Source organism: Pongo abelii, chromosome 1, assembly GCF_028885655.2.
Source record: "Pongo abelii isolate AG06213 chromosome 1, NHGRI_mPonAbe1-v2.0_pri, whole genome shotgun sequence".
Classification (NCBI taxonomy): Eukaryota; Metazoa; Chordata; class Mammalia; order Primates; family Hominidae; genus Pongo; species Pongo abelii.
In genome coordinates, this window is record NC_071985.2 from 227,828,908 (window position 1) to 227,843,055 (window position 14,148).

The 14,148-nt window shown below is 52.7% G+C and overlaps 1 protein-coding gene across 2 annotated transcripts in view; it reads left to right on the forward strand.

Annotated features, from left to right (window-relative positions):
• The first annotated feature begins 1,284 nt into the window (after nucleotides 1–1,284).
• Nucleotides 1,285–14,148, forward strand: part of ACOT7 (acyl-CoA thioesterase 7) — a 126,743-nt gene continuing 113,879 nt past the window's right edge. Inside the window, exon 1 of one of the 2 annotated variants that reach the window (XM_024230732.2) lies at nucleotides 1,285–2,420. In XM_024230732.2, the coding sequence (XP_024086500.1) occupies nucleotides 2,278–2,420 (143 nt within the window). In that variant the 5' untranslated portion in view covers nucleotides 1,285–2,277. Of the gene's footprint in view, nucleotides 2,421–9,944; nucleotides 10,309–14,148 lie in introns of those variants that run through there. The other variant, XM_009235677.3, reaches the window with a different exon arrangement.

Sequence of the window (14,148 nt, forward strand, 5' to 3'; positions counted from 1 at the left end):
GAACCTTTGTGTCAACACCCTGTATCTAGCTAATCTAGTGGAGACATGGAGAACCTTTGTGCCGACACTCTGTATCTAGCTAACCTGGTGGGTACCTGGAGAACCTTTGTGTCCACACTCTGTATCTAGCTAATCTGGTGGGTACCTGGAGAACCTTTGTGTCGACACTGTATCTAGCTAATCTGATGGGGACATGGAGAACCTTTGTGTCCAGCTCAGGGATTGTAAACGCACCAATCAGCGCCCTGTCAAAACAGACCACTCTGCTCTACCAATCAGCAAGATGTGGGTGGGCCCAGATGAGAGAATAAAAGCAGGCTGCCGGAGCCAGCAGTGGCAACCGACTCTGGTCCCCTTCCACACTGTAGAACCTTTGTTCTTTTGCTCTTCGCAATAAATCCTGCTGCTGCTCATTCTTTGGGTCCACGCTGCCTTTATGAGCTGTTAACACTCACCACAAAGGTCTGCAGCTTCACTCCTGAGCCAGCGAGACCACGAACCCACCAGAAGGAAGAAACTCCAGACACGTCACCTTAAGAGCTGTAACACTCACAGCGAGTGTCCGTGGCTTCATTCTTGAATTCAGTGAGACCAAGAACCCACCAATTCTGGACACATCTGTACTAAAAATACAAAAATAAGCCAAATGTGGTGGTGCATGCCTATGGTCCCAGCTACTCAGTGTGGCTGAGGCAGGAGAATCCCTTGAAACTGGACGGCAGAAACCACTGCATTCCAGCCTGGGCGACAGAACAAGACTCTATATCAAAAAAAGAAAACACAAGGCCGGGCGTGGTGGCTCACGCCTGTAATCCTAGCACTTTGGAAGACAGAGGCGGGCGGATCACGAGGTCAGGAGATCGAGCCCTTCCTGGCTAACACAGTGAAACCCCGTCTCTACTAAAAATACAAAAAATTAGCCGGGCGTGGTGGCGGGCGCCTGTAGTCCCAGCTACTGGGGAGGCTGAGGCAGGAGAATGGCGGGAACCTGGGAGGCGGAGCTTGCAGTGGGCTGAGATTGTACCACTGCACTCCAGCCTGGGTGACAGAGCGAGACTCCGTCTCAAAAAAAAAAAAAAAAAAAAAAACAGAAAAACAAAATTCTTAGTATAAAAGTCTTGAAATCACAGTGTTCTGACTTGGGCTGCCCCTGCTCCTGGGAGCTACAGATCATGCTATGGGCTGCCTACACGGTCTGGTAACTCAAGGGTGACCGGGGTGAGGCACAGTTCTTTCAGAGCTACCTAGCTGAGTGTAACGGGTTGTTCAAATTGCACTGGGGAGCTGGAGTTGCGTGGGTTTTAATTTAAAGATGTAAGTACAAATCTATGTGCACTGTAGAAAATTCGGAAAAGGTCAAACTGCCTAGCAAGTAAAAAGCTGTCATTCCAGCACGTGGGGGGTGACCTTTTCTCCCTTCTTGGGTGTTTTTTGGTGGATTTTTTTTGGTGACCCCGACTGGCCTGGACTCCATTCAAGGGCACATCTTGTGCAGTAAAACACGGCATGTTTCAGGGCTCCTCACTGCAACACGTGCACCTCCAGGCTGGCGCTCAGCGCTCCCAGTAAAAACTGCAGCCGGCGGTGTAGACAGTCGCGGGCCTTTCCTCCTCCCCACCTCGTGACGCTTTGTGCTGCGGCATCAAAGGCCCGTTCCCTTCCCCGTGTCTTCCCAGCAGCCGCCACCAATGCTCCTTTCTAGGAAACAGCCTTCCATTCTCTCTTAGTGCCGATCTCAGCGAGAGCTGCGATGCGGGAGACTGGTGCCGGGGTGGGTTAGGGGCGGGGGTGGGAATCAGGCCCCACTGCCAGGCGCCCGGGCCGCGCCTTCCGCTCTGACCTCATCCGGCCGCCCAGGCACTGGGCGCGGCAGCGAATCGGCAGCGCGGGCGGCCGGGAACGCCCAGCACAAATATTTACCGCCGCGCGGAGAGTGAAGGCCCAAGTCCGCCCTGCTCCGCCACTTGGGCCGCCCCAGACGCTTCCCTCGGGGCTGCCACCGGGTCGGGCGCGACTGCCGCGGCTCGCGGGCCTTCCCCGCACCAGCGCGGCCCAACCGCCACCGAACCTTCTGGAAGCGGCGCCTGCCTGGGCCCTCACGCCGCCAGAATCGTACGCCCGCGCGAGCTCGCTGCAGCCTTGGCGGCCTGGGAGGCGGGGCTCGGGGTGGGGCCGGCGCGGGGGCGGGGCCGGCGCGGGGAGGCCGCGTTCGATTCGCCCCCGGCGCGCAGGCCCCGCCTCACCAGCCCCATCGCTCCACCTCTGCCCTCCCCCTTTATGGCGCGGCCCGGGCTCATTCATTCCGCGCCGGGCCTGCCAGACACCTGCGCCCTTCTGCAGCCGCTCGCCGCATCCGCCGCCGCAGCCCCCAGCATGTCGGGCCCAGACGTCGAGACGCCGTCCGCCATCCAGATCTGCCGGTAAGAGAGGGCCCGCGCGCAGCCTGCAGCGGCTAGGCGCGCCAGTCACCGCCCCCGGCCTGCCCCGCTCGGCCCTGTGGTCCCCACCCGCCGAGGCCGCCCCCGCCCGCCGATTCCTCGCACGGCCTCCCGCGCCGCCGCCCCGGACGCCCGCCCGCCTGAGGCCGGGATGCGACTCGCGATGCCGCACAAGCCGGGCGGCCCCCGACCGCCTCCCGCCGGCTCCTCCCGGCCGCATCCCCAGGGCGGCGGCCGCGCCACGGGCCGTTTGGGCGAGGAAGCCAGGCAGGGATGGGGCGGGCGGAGGTCAATGCACAGCTCCAGAGCCCGGCAACCGGCGCCCGTGGGCCGCCCCGCCTCGGGCTTCGCCCGAGCATCCCGGAGTCTCAGCCCCGTGGTCCTGCTTAGGCTCCTCGAGGATTCGGGATCGTTACCTCGGCGGTTGTGCTGCGCTAACCAAAGCCCCCAGAGGTGGAGGGGAGGTGCCCAGAACCGCGCGAGCCCCTCGATGGGTGCCTCTGTGGGAGGAGGTTGCAGAGCTACCGTCTTCAGTGCACTGCTTCGGTTTGGGGGAGGGCAGGTGTTGAAAGGAAGAACAGATAATACTGTCTGCCTCTAACAGTTTACTGTCAAGAAAAGGGAATCAGTGGTCTATTGGGCCTGAAAGCATCTTACACAATAGAGGCAAAGGGTTGTCCTTCTAGAGCACCCCCTCTTCCTCCACCAGGTACTGAGTAGATAGATGCAGGCCCCCAGAGGAAGCTGGAGGCTGGAGGCTGGAGATCATGAACAAGCTCATTTCCCATAGGAGGTGGGGAGGGCAGCCTCAAGGTTACTCTGCAGTTCTCTTCGGCAGAATCGGAAGCAGCAGGCTGGCATTTGTGCATGAGCTAAGTGAGGACAAGGAGTCTAGGTTTTCAGCCACTGCACACAGGTTCTGTGGCCTGCGACTGGTCCTATCCTGCTTGATGAACTACGGGGAGTGAGAGCTGCTTTCTGTTTTGGTGGTGGGTTCCTCACATTTGGGGGTTGGGCATCACAGACTGACCTTGGGCTCAAGCCAAGTCCAATAGAAGCAAGTTACTTTCCTGTAGATGTTGACATCTCCAGGAAGGCTGGGCATATAGCAAGTCCTGGGTGAACGGCGCTCCTTGACTCCCAGTCTCATCTTCTGGCCTGGTCGAGGGCCTCTCCTTACCTCAAGGTCCGTTTTGACTTTTCCAGAGGGGGAACGTCTTTGGGGGAGCCCTGCCCCTTTGACTTTGGCTGTGTGGCTGTTCTGGTCCCATCGACTCTGGAGGTGGGGAAAGGGGGGCAAAAAAAAAAAATGGAAATAACTGGAGACAGCCTGCATCAGGTTCCTGAATCAGCTCTGCTGAGTATTGGCTGGGAACCTTGGGCTCCATGGTTTGCAAAGAGCTTATACCTGTCTCATCCCACTTGCTTTGCCCAACTTCCCTGGGAGGTTGATGGTCGGTAGTGCCACCCTTACCTGGGTGGAGGAGGAAATGGCAGTTTTGGGAGTTGAGTAACTGTGTAAGGTCATCCTGCTCCAGGAGCTCCAGGGACAGCCCCTGCCCAAGTCTTCTGACTCCAGATCCAGTATTCTTCCCACCCCTCTCCTGAATAAAGGAAACCTTGATTTAAATCTTCCTGTAGAAGGCTGGACTTTTACTTACTTCTTCAGGATGGTGAATAGCCAATTTATACATGTTGTCTTTTTTCACCCAGCTTCTAACAGTTACTAGATTTTTTGTTTTTTGAGACAGAGTCTCACTCTGTCACCCGGGCTGGAGTGCAGTGGCCCGATCTCAGCTCACTGCAACCCCTGCCTCCCGGGCTCAAGTGATTCTTGGGCCTCAGCCTCCCGAGTAGCTGGGACTACAAGAGTGCACCACGACGCCTGGCTAGTTTTTGTGTTTTTGGTAGAGATGGGGGTTTCTCCATGTTGGCCAGGTTGGTCTCGAACTCCTGACTTCAGGTGATCTGTGATCTGCCCGCCTCGGCCTCCCAAAATGCTGGGATTACAGGCGTGAACCACTGCACCCAGCTGGAAAAAGTTCTTGTGCCTCAGCCTCCCGAGTAGCTGGGACTACAGGCGTGTGCCACCACGCCCAGCTAATTTTTGTATTTTTAGTAGAGACGGGGTTTCATCATGTTGGCCAGGCTGGTCTTGAACTCCTGACCTCAGGTGATTCTCCCGCCTCAGCCTCTCATAGTGCTGGGATTACAGGCGTGAGCCACTGCTCCTAGCCTAGTTACTAGATTTTTGTATAGCTTTAGACACTTCCATACAGTGTGTGCTTTTTTTTTTTTTTTTTTTGAGACAGTCTCACTCTGTCACCCAGACTGGAATGCAATGGCGTGATCTCACTGCAACTTCTGCCTCCTGGGTTCAAGCGATTCTTCCACCTCAGCCTCCTGAGTTGCTGGGATTATAGGCACCCGCCATCATGCCTGGTTAATTTTTGTATTTTTAGTAGAGACGGGTTTTCACCATGTTGGCCAGGCTGGTCTTGAACTCCTGACCTCAGGTGATCTGCCTGCCTCAGCCTCCCAAAGTGCTGGGATTACAGGCGTGAGCCACTGCGCCTGGCCCGTGTGTGCTTTTTCTTACCCACTGTAAACCAAGTCTGCTATCTCAGCTTCACAATTGCATATTGTTTCTTTTTTTTGGGGATGGAGTCTCACTCTGTCACCCAGGCTGCAGTGCGGTGACACACTCTCGGCTAACTGCAACCTCTGCCTCCTTAGTTCAAGTGATTCTCCTGCCTCAGCCTCCCGACTAGCTGGGACTACAGGCGTGCACCACTGTGCCCAGCTAATTTTTGTATTTTTAGTGGAGATGGGGTTTCACCATGTTGGCCAGGCTGGTCTCGAACTCCTGACCTTAGATGATCTGCCCGCCTCGGCCTCCCAAAGTGCTGAGAATTACAGGCATGAGCCACCGTGCCTGGCCAATTTCATATTGTTTCTAAGTGGCTGCCTTGGCCAGACGACTGGTGAGCAGGATGCCTGGCTGCCCCTGCTCATGAGTGAGCGGGTGAGCCTCAGGTGCAGAGCGTGACTGCCAAAGGAGTAGGCGGGAGTGGTGGTGGGGGTAGGCCTGTGAAGAGAAGGCTGTGATCACATCGGCTTGACTCAGAGAAACCGCGGGACACTGGAGAGTGACTGTACTAGGATGGGGAGCCCTTTAAGGACATCTGAGCTGACACCCCAAGTTGAAAGAGGAGCCTCCTGGCCTAGCACAGCCAAGCCCATGAATTTAACAAGGCTTTACTGGACACTGCCAAGAAGCATAGCACCAGGAGGGAAACGTGGAAAATTTGGCCCCTGCCTTAAGGGGTCACAGTCTAGCAGGGGTGAGGACGTCCAAATTTCCACCATCTTAGACAGAATGGTCACATGTTCTCAGTTCAGACACTGTTGAAGGGATAGGGGCTTTTTTTTTTTTTTTTTTTTTTGAGGTGGAGTCTTGCCCTGTCCCCCAGGCTAGGCGCCATCTCGGCTCACTGCAACCTCCACCTCCGAGGTTCTACTGATTCTCCTGCCTCAGCCTCCTGAGTAGTTGGGATTACACGCGCCTGCCACCACGCCCAGCTAATTTTTTTGTATGTTTTTTAGTAGAGATGGAGTTTCACCATGTTGGTCAGGCTGGTCACAAAGGGAACAGATTTTTAAATTGCATCAATTTAAATTCAGGTGGGTAGCCACCTGTGGCTGGTGGCTATCTTTTGGGGAGTGCAATATGTAGAGAAATTTAAACATCAATTTACTGGTAGGTCTGTGGGGGGCAGGGTGTTCCTAAAGGAAGTTCCAAGGCTTTGTGGGGACTGTAGCCAGCTCTGGAATAACCATGCTGATGGAGGGGGACCTTGGCATGGACACCACCCAGCAGGCAGATAACTTGGCATGCTTTATTTGTAGGTAGATGTGTGAAATCTACAAGGTTTTTTTGTGTTTTCTTTGCTTGCCGTGCTCTTAGATGCAGATCTACCAGGAAGTTTCCTGAGATCAGGAATTGTGTTGTACCATGTGGTACCATGAATGCCTGGAATAAGGTCTGAGGTCTAGTTGACAGGTCAATAAACCTGTAGTTGAGTGGCTATGAGTTTCAGTATGTTATGGGGTTAGAATTATTTCCCCCAAGGGAAAAGACAAAGAGGGGCTCTACCTTTGTCTTTTTTTTTTTTTTTTTTCTTGAGATGGAGTCTCGCTCTGTCGCCCAGGCTGGAGTGCAGTGGTGCGATCTCGGCTCACTGCAAGCTCCACCTCCTGGGTTCACGCCATTCTCCTGCCTCAGCCTCCCTAGTAGCTGGGACTACAGGTGCCCACCACCATGCCCGGCTAATTTTTTTTTGTATTTTTAGTAGAGATGGGGTTTCACTGTGTTAGCCAGGATGGTCTCGATCTCCTGACCTTGTGGTTCACCCACCTCGGCCTCCCAAAGTGCTGGGATTACAGGTGTGAGTCACTGCAACCGGCCTTTTTTTTTTAGAGAGTCTCACTCTGTCACCCAGGCTGGAGTGCAGTGACAGGATCTTGGCTCACTGCAACCTCTGCCTCCCCAGTTCAAGCAATTCTCCTCTCCTCAGCTTCCCGAGTAGCTGGGACTACAGGCACCCACCACCACACTCGGCTAATTTTTGTATTTTTAGTAGAGACAGGGTTTCAGTGTGTTGGCCAGGCTGGTCTCGAACTCCTGACCTTAAGTGATCTGCCCGCCTCGGCCTCCCAAAGTGCTGGAATTACAGGTGTGAGCCACTGCATCAGGCCAGGCTCTGTCTTTGGTTTTATAATGGAATTAATGAAAAGAAAGAACCTGGCCAGGGGCTGTGGCTCAAGCCTGTAATCCCAGCACTTTGGGAAGCCAAGGCAGGTGGATCATGAGGTCAAGAGATAGAGACCATCCTGGCCAACATGATGAAACCCCATCTCTACTAAAAATACAAAAATTAGCTGGGCGTGGGCCAGGCGTGGTGGCTCATACCTGTAATCCCAGCACTTTGGGAGGCCCAGGTGGGCGGATCACGAGGTCAGGAGATGGAGACCATCCTGGCTAACACGGTGAAACCCCATCTCCACTAAAAATACAAAAAAATTAGCTGGGCGTCGTGGCAGTCGCCTGTAGTCCCAGTGACTTGGGAGGCTGAGGCGGGAGAATGGCGTGAACCCGGGAGGCGGAGCTTGCAGTGAGTCAAGATCCCACCATTGCACTCCAGCCTGGGTGACAGAGCGAGACTTGGTCTCAAAAAAAAAAAGAAAAAAAAATTAGCTGGGTGTGGTGGCGGGTGCCTGTAATCCCAGTTACTTGGGAAGCTGAGGCAGGAGAATCGCTTGAACCTGGGAGGCGGAGGTTGCAGTGAGCCGAGATTGTGCCATTGCACTCCAGCCTGGGTAACAAGAGCAAAACTCCATCTCCAAAAAAAAAAAAAAAAGCGAAACAAAGAAAGAACCTGATTTACAGAAGCCACACTCAGAGCTTGTATTCTGGAGCGTTCCGTAAAATGATTTACAGTGCTGGCTCTCTTGCTGCTGGGATGTGGGGACCCTGGGTGAAGATGCAGTCTTTGTAGCCCAGAGAACCTGTACGTGGGGAGGCCTTTGTCTACCCACTATCCAACCTCACGCTGTAAGTGGGCCAGTTAGCCTGGCATTGCCCTGGAATTGGCACCTGCAGCTAGCTGGCTCCCCAGTTCTGGTCAGACCAGAAGTGGCTTTCTCCTGTGTGACCCACCTGGCCTGTGTAGCCTGCACCAGGGGGTGACCCCATAGGCTGTCTTGCCATCCCACCCCTTGGCCTCTCACTCTCAGAGCCCTCCTGGGGAGGGGGATCAAGGATGTGCCTCCCCATCCTTGGACACCTGCGTGGGAATAACTGGGGAAGTCTGTTACAAATACCGATTTTCTGCATGTGAATAGTACTTCAGCAGAGAGTCAACAAGATGAAGATTGAGGAGATAATGGGGAAACCTGAATAGTCCCCTGATAATGATTTTAAGGAATCACTACTTTTTTTTTAAGGTAAGATAATTGTTTTGTAGTTTGCTTTTTTAAACCAGCTTTATTGAGATATATTTAGAATGCATCCACAAGAATATTTGAAACATACAGTTTGCTGAGTTTTGATGAGTGTGCGCACTGAGTAGTGGCCGGCCCAGTTGTGATGTCGAATATTTCCAAACTCCCAAAATTCCTCTACTGTTGGCCCCTGGCAAAAAGATCTGCTTTCACTCACTCACTGTGCCTCTTCTAGAATTTCGTGTCGATGGAACCGAATTGAGCTCAGTGCTGGGCCTCACTCCTGTGTCCCCGTAGCCCTGTAGTACCCTGTTCCCTGCACACTGCAGTTTCTCTTCACCAGGCAACAAAGACTTGGGATCTTGTGAATGAAGTTCACAAATGCAGATTTCAATTCATTTAGGACAGAAACATGAAGTCACTTGGTATTTAATGGTATTAGGAATTTGGATGATATTTTAGATGAAATCTTTGTTTTGTGGTTTTTATTTTTATTTGAGACAGGGTCTCGCTTAGTTGCCCAGGCAACTAAGTGGTGCAGTGGTGCAATCATGGTTCTCTGCAGCCCCAACCTCCTGGGCTCAAGGGATTCTCCCACCTCAGCCTTTCGAGTAGCTGGGACTACGAGTGCACGCCTCTGTGCCTGGCTAATGTTAAAAAGATTTTTTGTAGAGACATGATCTCACTTTGTTGCCCAGCAGGGTCTCGAATTCCTGGGCTCAAGTGATCTTCCCACCTCGGCCTCCCAAAGTGCTGGAATTGTGGGCATGAGTCACCATACCCCTCCTTTAGGTTTTTTACAAAGAGCTTTTATCTTTGAGAGGAAATGCAGACATATTTACGATGTCGTACTGGGAAGTCCAGGATTTGCTGCAGAATAACCTGGCACGGGGAGCAGGTGGGAGCAGAGACCAGAGATGACCTGAGCTGACTGTTTTGGGGCTGCTTGATGGGGACATAGGGGTTCACTCCCTCCTCCCTCTACTTTTGTAAGCATTTGATGTTTACCACAATGAAGAATAAAAAGAAAACCAGGCTCCTAAGCCTCCACCCAAGAGCTACTGCCTCTAACTCCAGGGACGGGGAAGTTCAGGGATGGGTAGGCCCAGGAATCTGCATTTTCCTCAGCCCTCCCAGAGCTTGAGGGCCACTGTCAGAGGAGGGCCAGGCACCTGCCGTGTTGTGCGGTGTGTTGGCCTTCCTCGGCTTCCCCGCAGCCTTCCAGCGCTCCTGGTGCCTGTGAGCCAAGACTTCTCTGCCCAGCTGGAACTCGGCCCAGGTGGAACTCCTTCTTCTACTTGCCTGAGGGCCAGCCTGAGTGGTGCGAGGTTTAAGGTCCTGGAGGTGGGAAGCCTTATGAGTGTTGCTTGCGGCCCCACCCAGTTCATCCTCTCCCGCAGAGGGGTGGTGGCTCTGTTCTGTTTCCCTGTCTGTGAGTTCAGGCCGAGTCATGGATTCCTTGCATCACTGGTCTTTTGTAGAGAACATCCTGTGATCCAGTTCCGGAAGCCGAGGAGGCGGCTTGCTGGGGGCTGGTGGGGGAGGGGCGGTCCTAGGAGGAGCAGGAGCCTGGTGCTTTCTATCAGGGAGGGATCACATTAGCTCACTGTTGAGCCGGCCAGGCAGACACAGGCTTGGGCTCTGCCGGGCATCATGCTTGTCACTGGGTAAACAGTTTGCCCACTTACCGCAGGATGAAGCTGCTTGCCAGGGTTCTCCAGCTCTGTGAGTTTGGGAGGCAGGCATCTTCCAGGAGGCTGGTGGCTGGCCAGGGATGTGTGGGGCCCTGGCGAGGGTGCTGTGCTCCCATCCAGGTGGTTGGACCCAGGGCTGATCTCCCACCCTGTGGAGCCTGCATTACTGGAAGGTAGGATGACTGGGAATATTTTGTGCCCATGGTGTCCCACTTGCGAGGCCGACTGGGCAGCCAGGGCCTTGGGCCACATAACTTGGAGGAGTTTTGGGGAGGGTAGTAGGGCCGGGTGTTGGATGAGCTGTGTGTTTTGCTGGATTGAAGGTGCCCACTTAAGTGGCCATGCTCAGTGGATACCTGGCATGTTCTTCCCCTAGGGACCAGCGGAACCCCTGGGCTTTGTTGGAGGAGGTGACCTGGCAGCCCTGGGCTGTGGGAATCTGGGCCTCTGCAGATCAAGGCTCCTGCGAGCCAGCAGCTGTGCTGGCTCACAGCTGGCAGCTGGCATCCGTGCCCTGCTTTGTCCCTAGGCTGGATGTTAAGCTGTGATTTTAGACCAGAAGGTTGGTGCAGGGCCAGAGGGAGCTGTCCCTGCACGATTGGCTGATCCTAACAGTGCAGTGTTTAGCTGCTTACAGATGGCTTTTGCATACTTTATTTCTCCTAAACTTTACAGAAACTCTGTTGAGTGGGCATACATACCTCCTCCTTTGTGCCAGCTTTATTGGGTTATAGTTCTCAAATGCCATACAATTCATTCACTAACGTGTACAAGCTAGTAGATTACAGTTTTATGTTCACAGAGCTGTGGGACCATGACCTCCATCAATTTTGAAAGGGGTGGTAGGGAGGTTTTTTGTTCTCCTGACATGGAGCTCCCCAAGCCCTTGGGACCTCTGTAGTCCTAAGAGTGTCTAGTATGCTGATGAGAGAACTGGTGGCTGGGGACCCTAGATATAGCTTCAGGATGAGAGCTGGTCTCCAGAAAGACCAACAAGGGAGGATTAGCAGGTTAGCACTTTCAGCCTTACCTTCCTACATGGCAGAAGGTAGTGCCAGACTTTACTTGAATTGTAGGACACCCACCTAGTGTCAGAGAGTTGGAGAAGTGGGGTTGAAAGAGACACCCATGTTTGTTATTAAAAGCATGAGTAAAAACAGCTCGCCTAGGAATATAATTTTTGGGTCATATGGTAATTTTGTGGTTATTCTCTTGAGGAATTACCAGACTGTTTCCAAAGTGGCTACACCATTTCACATTCCCACCAGCACTGTAAAAGGGATTCAATTTCCCCATATCCTTGTCAGCACTTGTTATTATCCATCTTTTGAATTCTAGCTATGCTAGTAGATGTGCAGTGGTATCTCACTGTGGCTTTGATGTACATTTCCCTAATGAGAGAAGATGATACTGAGCATCTTCTCATGTGCTTATTGACCACTGTGTATTTTTAGAGAGCTGTCTAGTCAGGTCTTTCCTCTATTTTCCAATTGGTTTAATTGTCTTTTTGTTGTTGAGTGATGAGAGCTCTTTACATATTCTAGATGCAAGTCCCTTCTCAGATAAAATTTTTTAATTAAGAAAATTTTCCAATTCAAAAAAGTTGTCAGCCTGGGCAACATAGGAAGATCTGATCTCTACTAAAAATTAAAAAATTAGCCAGATGTTGGCTGGGCGTGGTGGCTTATGCCTGTAATCCCAGCACTTTGGGAGGCCGAGGCGGGCGGATCATGAGGTCAGAGGATCGAGACCATCCTAGCTAACACTGGGAAACCCCGTCTCTACTAAAAATACAAAAAATTAGCTGGGTGCGGTGGCGGGCGCCTATAGTCCCAGCTACTTGGGAGGCTGAGGCAGGAGAATGGCTTGAACCCGGGAGGCGGAGCTTGCAGTGAGCCGAGATCGCGCCACTGCACTCCAGCCTGGGCGACAGAGCAAGACTCCGTCTCAAAAAAAAAAAAAAAAATTAGCCAGATGCGGAGTAGGTGGGGTGTGCCTGTAGTCTCAGCCACTCAGGAGATTGAGGCAGGAAGATTGCTTGAACCCAGGAAGTTGAGGCTACAGTGAGCTGATTGCACCACTGCAATCCAGCCTGGGCGACAGATCAAGACTCTGTCTTTCAAAAAAAAAAACTCTGTTAAAATACACATAATATATAATTTACCATTAAAAAAATCTGCCGTCAGGCCAGGCGCGGTGGCCCACGCCTGTAATCCCAGAACTTTGGGAGGCCGAGGCGGGTGGATCATGAGGTCAGGGATCGAGACCATCCTGGCTAACAAGGTGAAACCCTGTCTCTACTAAAAATACAAAAAATTAGCCAGGCGTTGTGGCGGGCGCCTGTAGTCTCAGCTACTCGGGAGGCTGAGGCAGGAGAATGGCATGAACCCGGGAGGCGGAGCTTGCAGTGAGCCGAGATCGTGCCACTGCACTCCAGCCTAGGCAACAGAGCGAGACTCCATCTCAAAAAAAAAAAAAAAAAAAAAAAAAAATCTGCCATCTTAGCCACGCACGGTGGCTCACACCTGTATTCCCACCACTTTGGGAGGCCAAGGTGGGTGGATCACCTGAGGTCAGGAGTTGGAGACCAGCCTGGCCAAGATGGTGAAACCCCCTCTCTACTAAAAATACAAAAATTAGCTGGGCGTGGTAGCCCACGCCTGTAGTCCCAGCTACTCGGGAGGCTGAGGCAGGAGAATCACTTGAACCTGGGAGGCGGAGGTTGCAGTGAGCCAAGATTGTGACATTGCACTCCAGCCTGGGTGACAAGAGCGAAACTGTCCAAAAAAAAAAAAAAAAAAAAACTGCCATCTTAATGATATGTATATATGTATATAGTTAAGATGGCAGTTTTTGTTTTGTTTTTTAAATTGAGACAGGGTGTTACTCTGTCTTCTGGGCCGCATATGGTGGTACAATCTTGGTCACTGAGCCTCTACCTCAAGTGATCCTCCTGCCTCAGCCACCCGAGTAGCTGGGACTACAGGCATGTGCTACCACACCTGGGTAATTTTTGTAGTTTTTGTAGAGACAGGATTTCACCATGTTGGCCAGGCTGGTCTCAAACTCCTGAGCTCAAGGGATCTGCCCATCTCGGTCTGTCTCCCAAAGTGCTGGGATTACAGTGCCTGGCTACCATATATGTATTTGTAGCCATATTTTCTTGCTCTGTCACCCACTACGTCTCACTGTGTTTCCCAGGCTCATTTTAATCATTTTTAAATGTCCAGCTCAGTTTTTTTTTTTTTTTTTTTTTTTTGAGACAGAGTCTCGCTCTGTCGCCCAGGCTGGAGTGCGGTGGCACAATTTTGGCTCACTGCAACCTCCGCCTCCCAGATTCAAGCGATTCTCCTGCCTCAAGCCCCCGCGTAGCTGGGACTACAGGTGCCGCCACCACGCCCAGCTAATTTTTGAATTTTTAGTAGAGACGGGGTTTCCCCATGTTGGCCAGAATGGTCTTGACCTCGTGATCTGCCTGCCTCGGCCTCCCAAAGTGTTGGGATTACAGGCGTGAGCCACCGCGCCCGGCCAAGTCTTGCACTTTCGCCCAGGCTGGAGTGCAGTGGCGCAATCTCGGCTCACTGCAAGCTCCGCCTCCCGGGTTCAGGCCATTCTCCTGCCTCAGCCTCCCGAGTAGCTGGGACTACAGGCGCCCACTATCACGCCCAACTAATTTTTTTTTTTTTTGGTATTTTTGGTAGAGATGGGGTTTCACCGTGTTAGCCAGGATGGTCTCGATCTCCTGATCTCATGATCCGCCCGCCTCGGCCTCCCAAAGTTCTGGGATTACAGGCGTGAGCCACCGCGCCAGGCTCATTGCCTTCCTTTTAAAGGCTGAATCATGTTCCATTTCATGGATGGACCACATTTTGCTTATCCCATCATCTGTGGATGGACACTTGGGTTAATCCCAGATTTTAGCTTGTGAATAATGCTGCTATGAACACATCAGAGACCCCGTTTTTAGTTCTTTAGGATATATTCCCAGAAGTGGAATTGCTGGATCATATGGC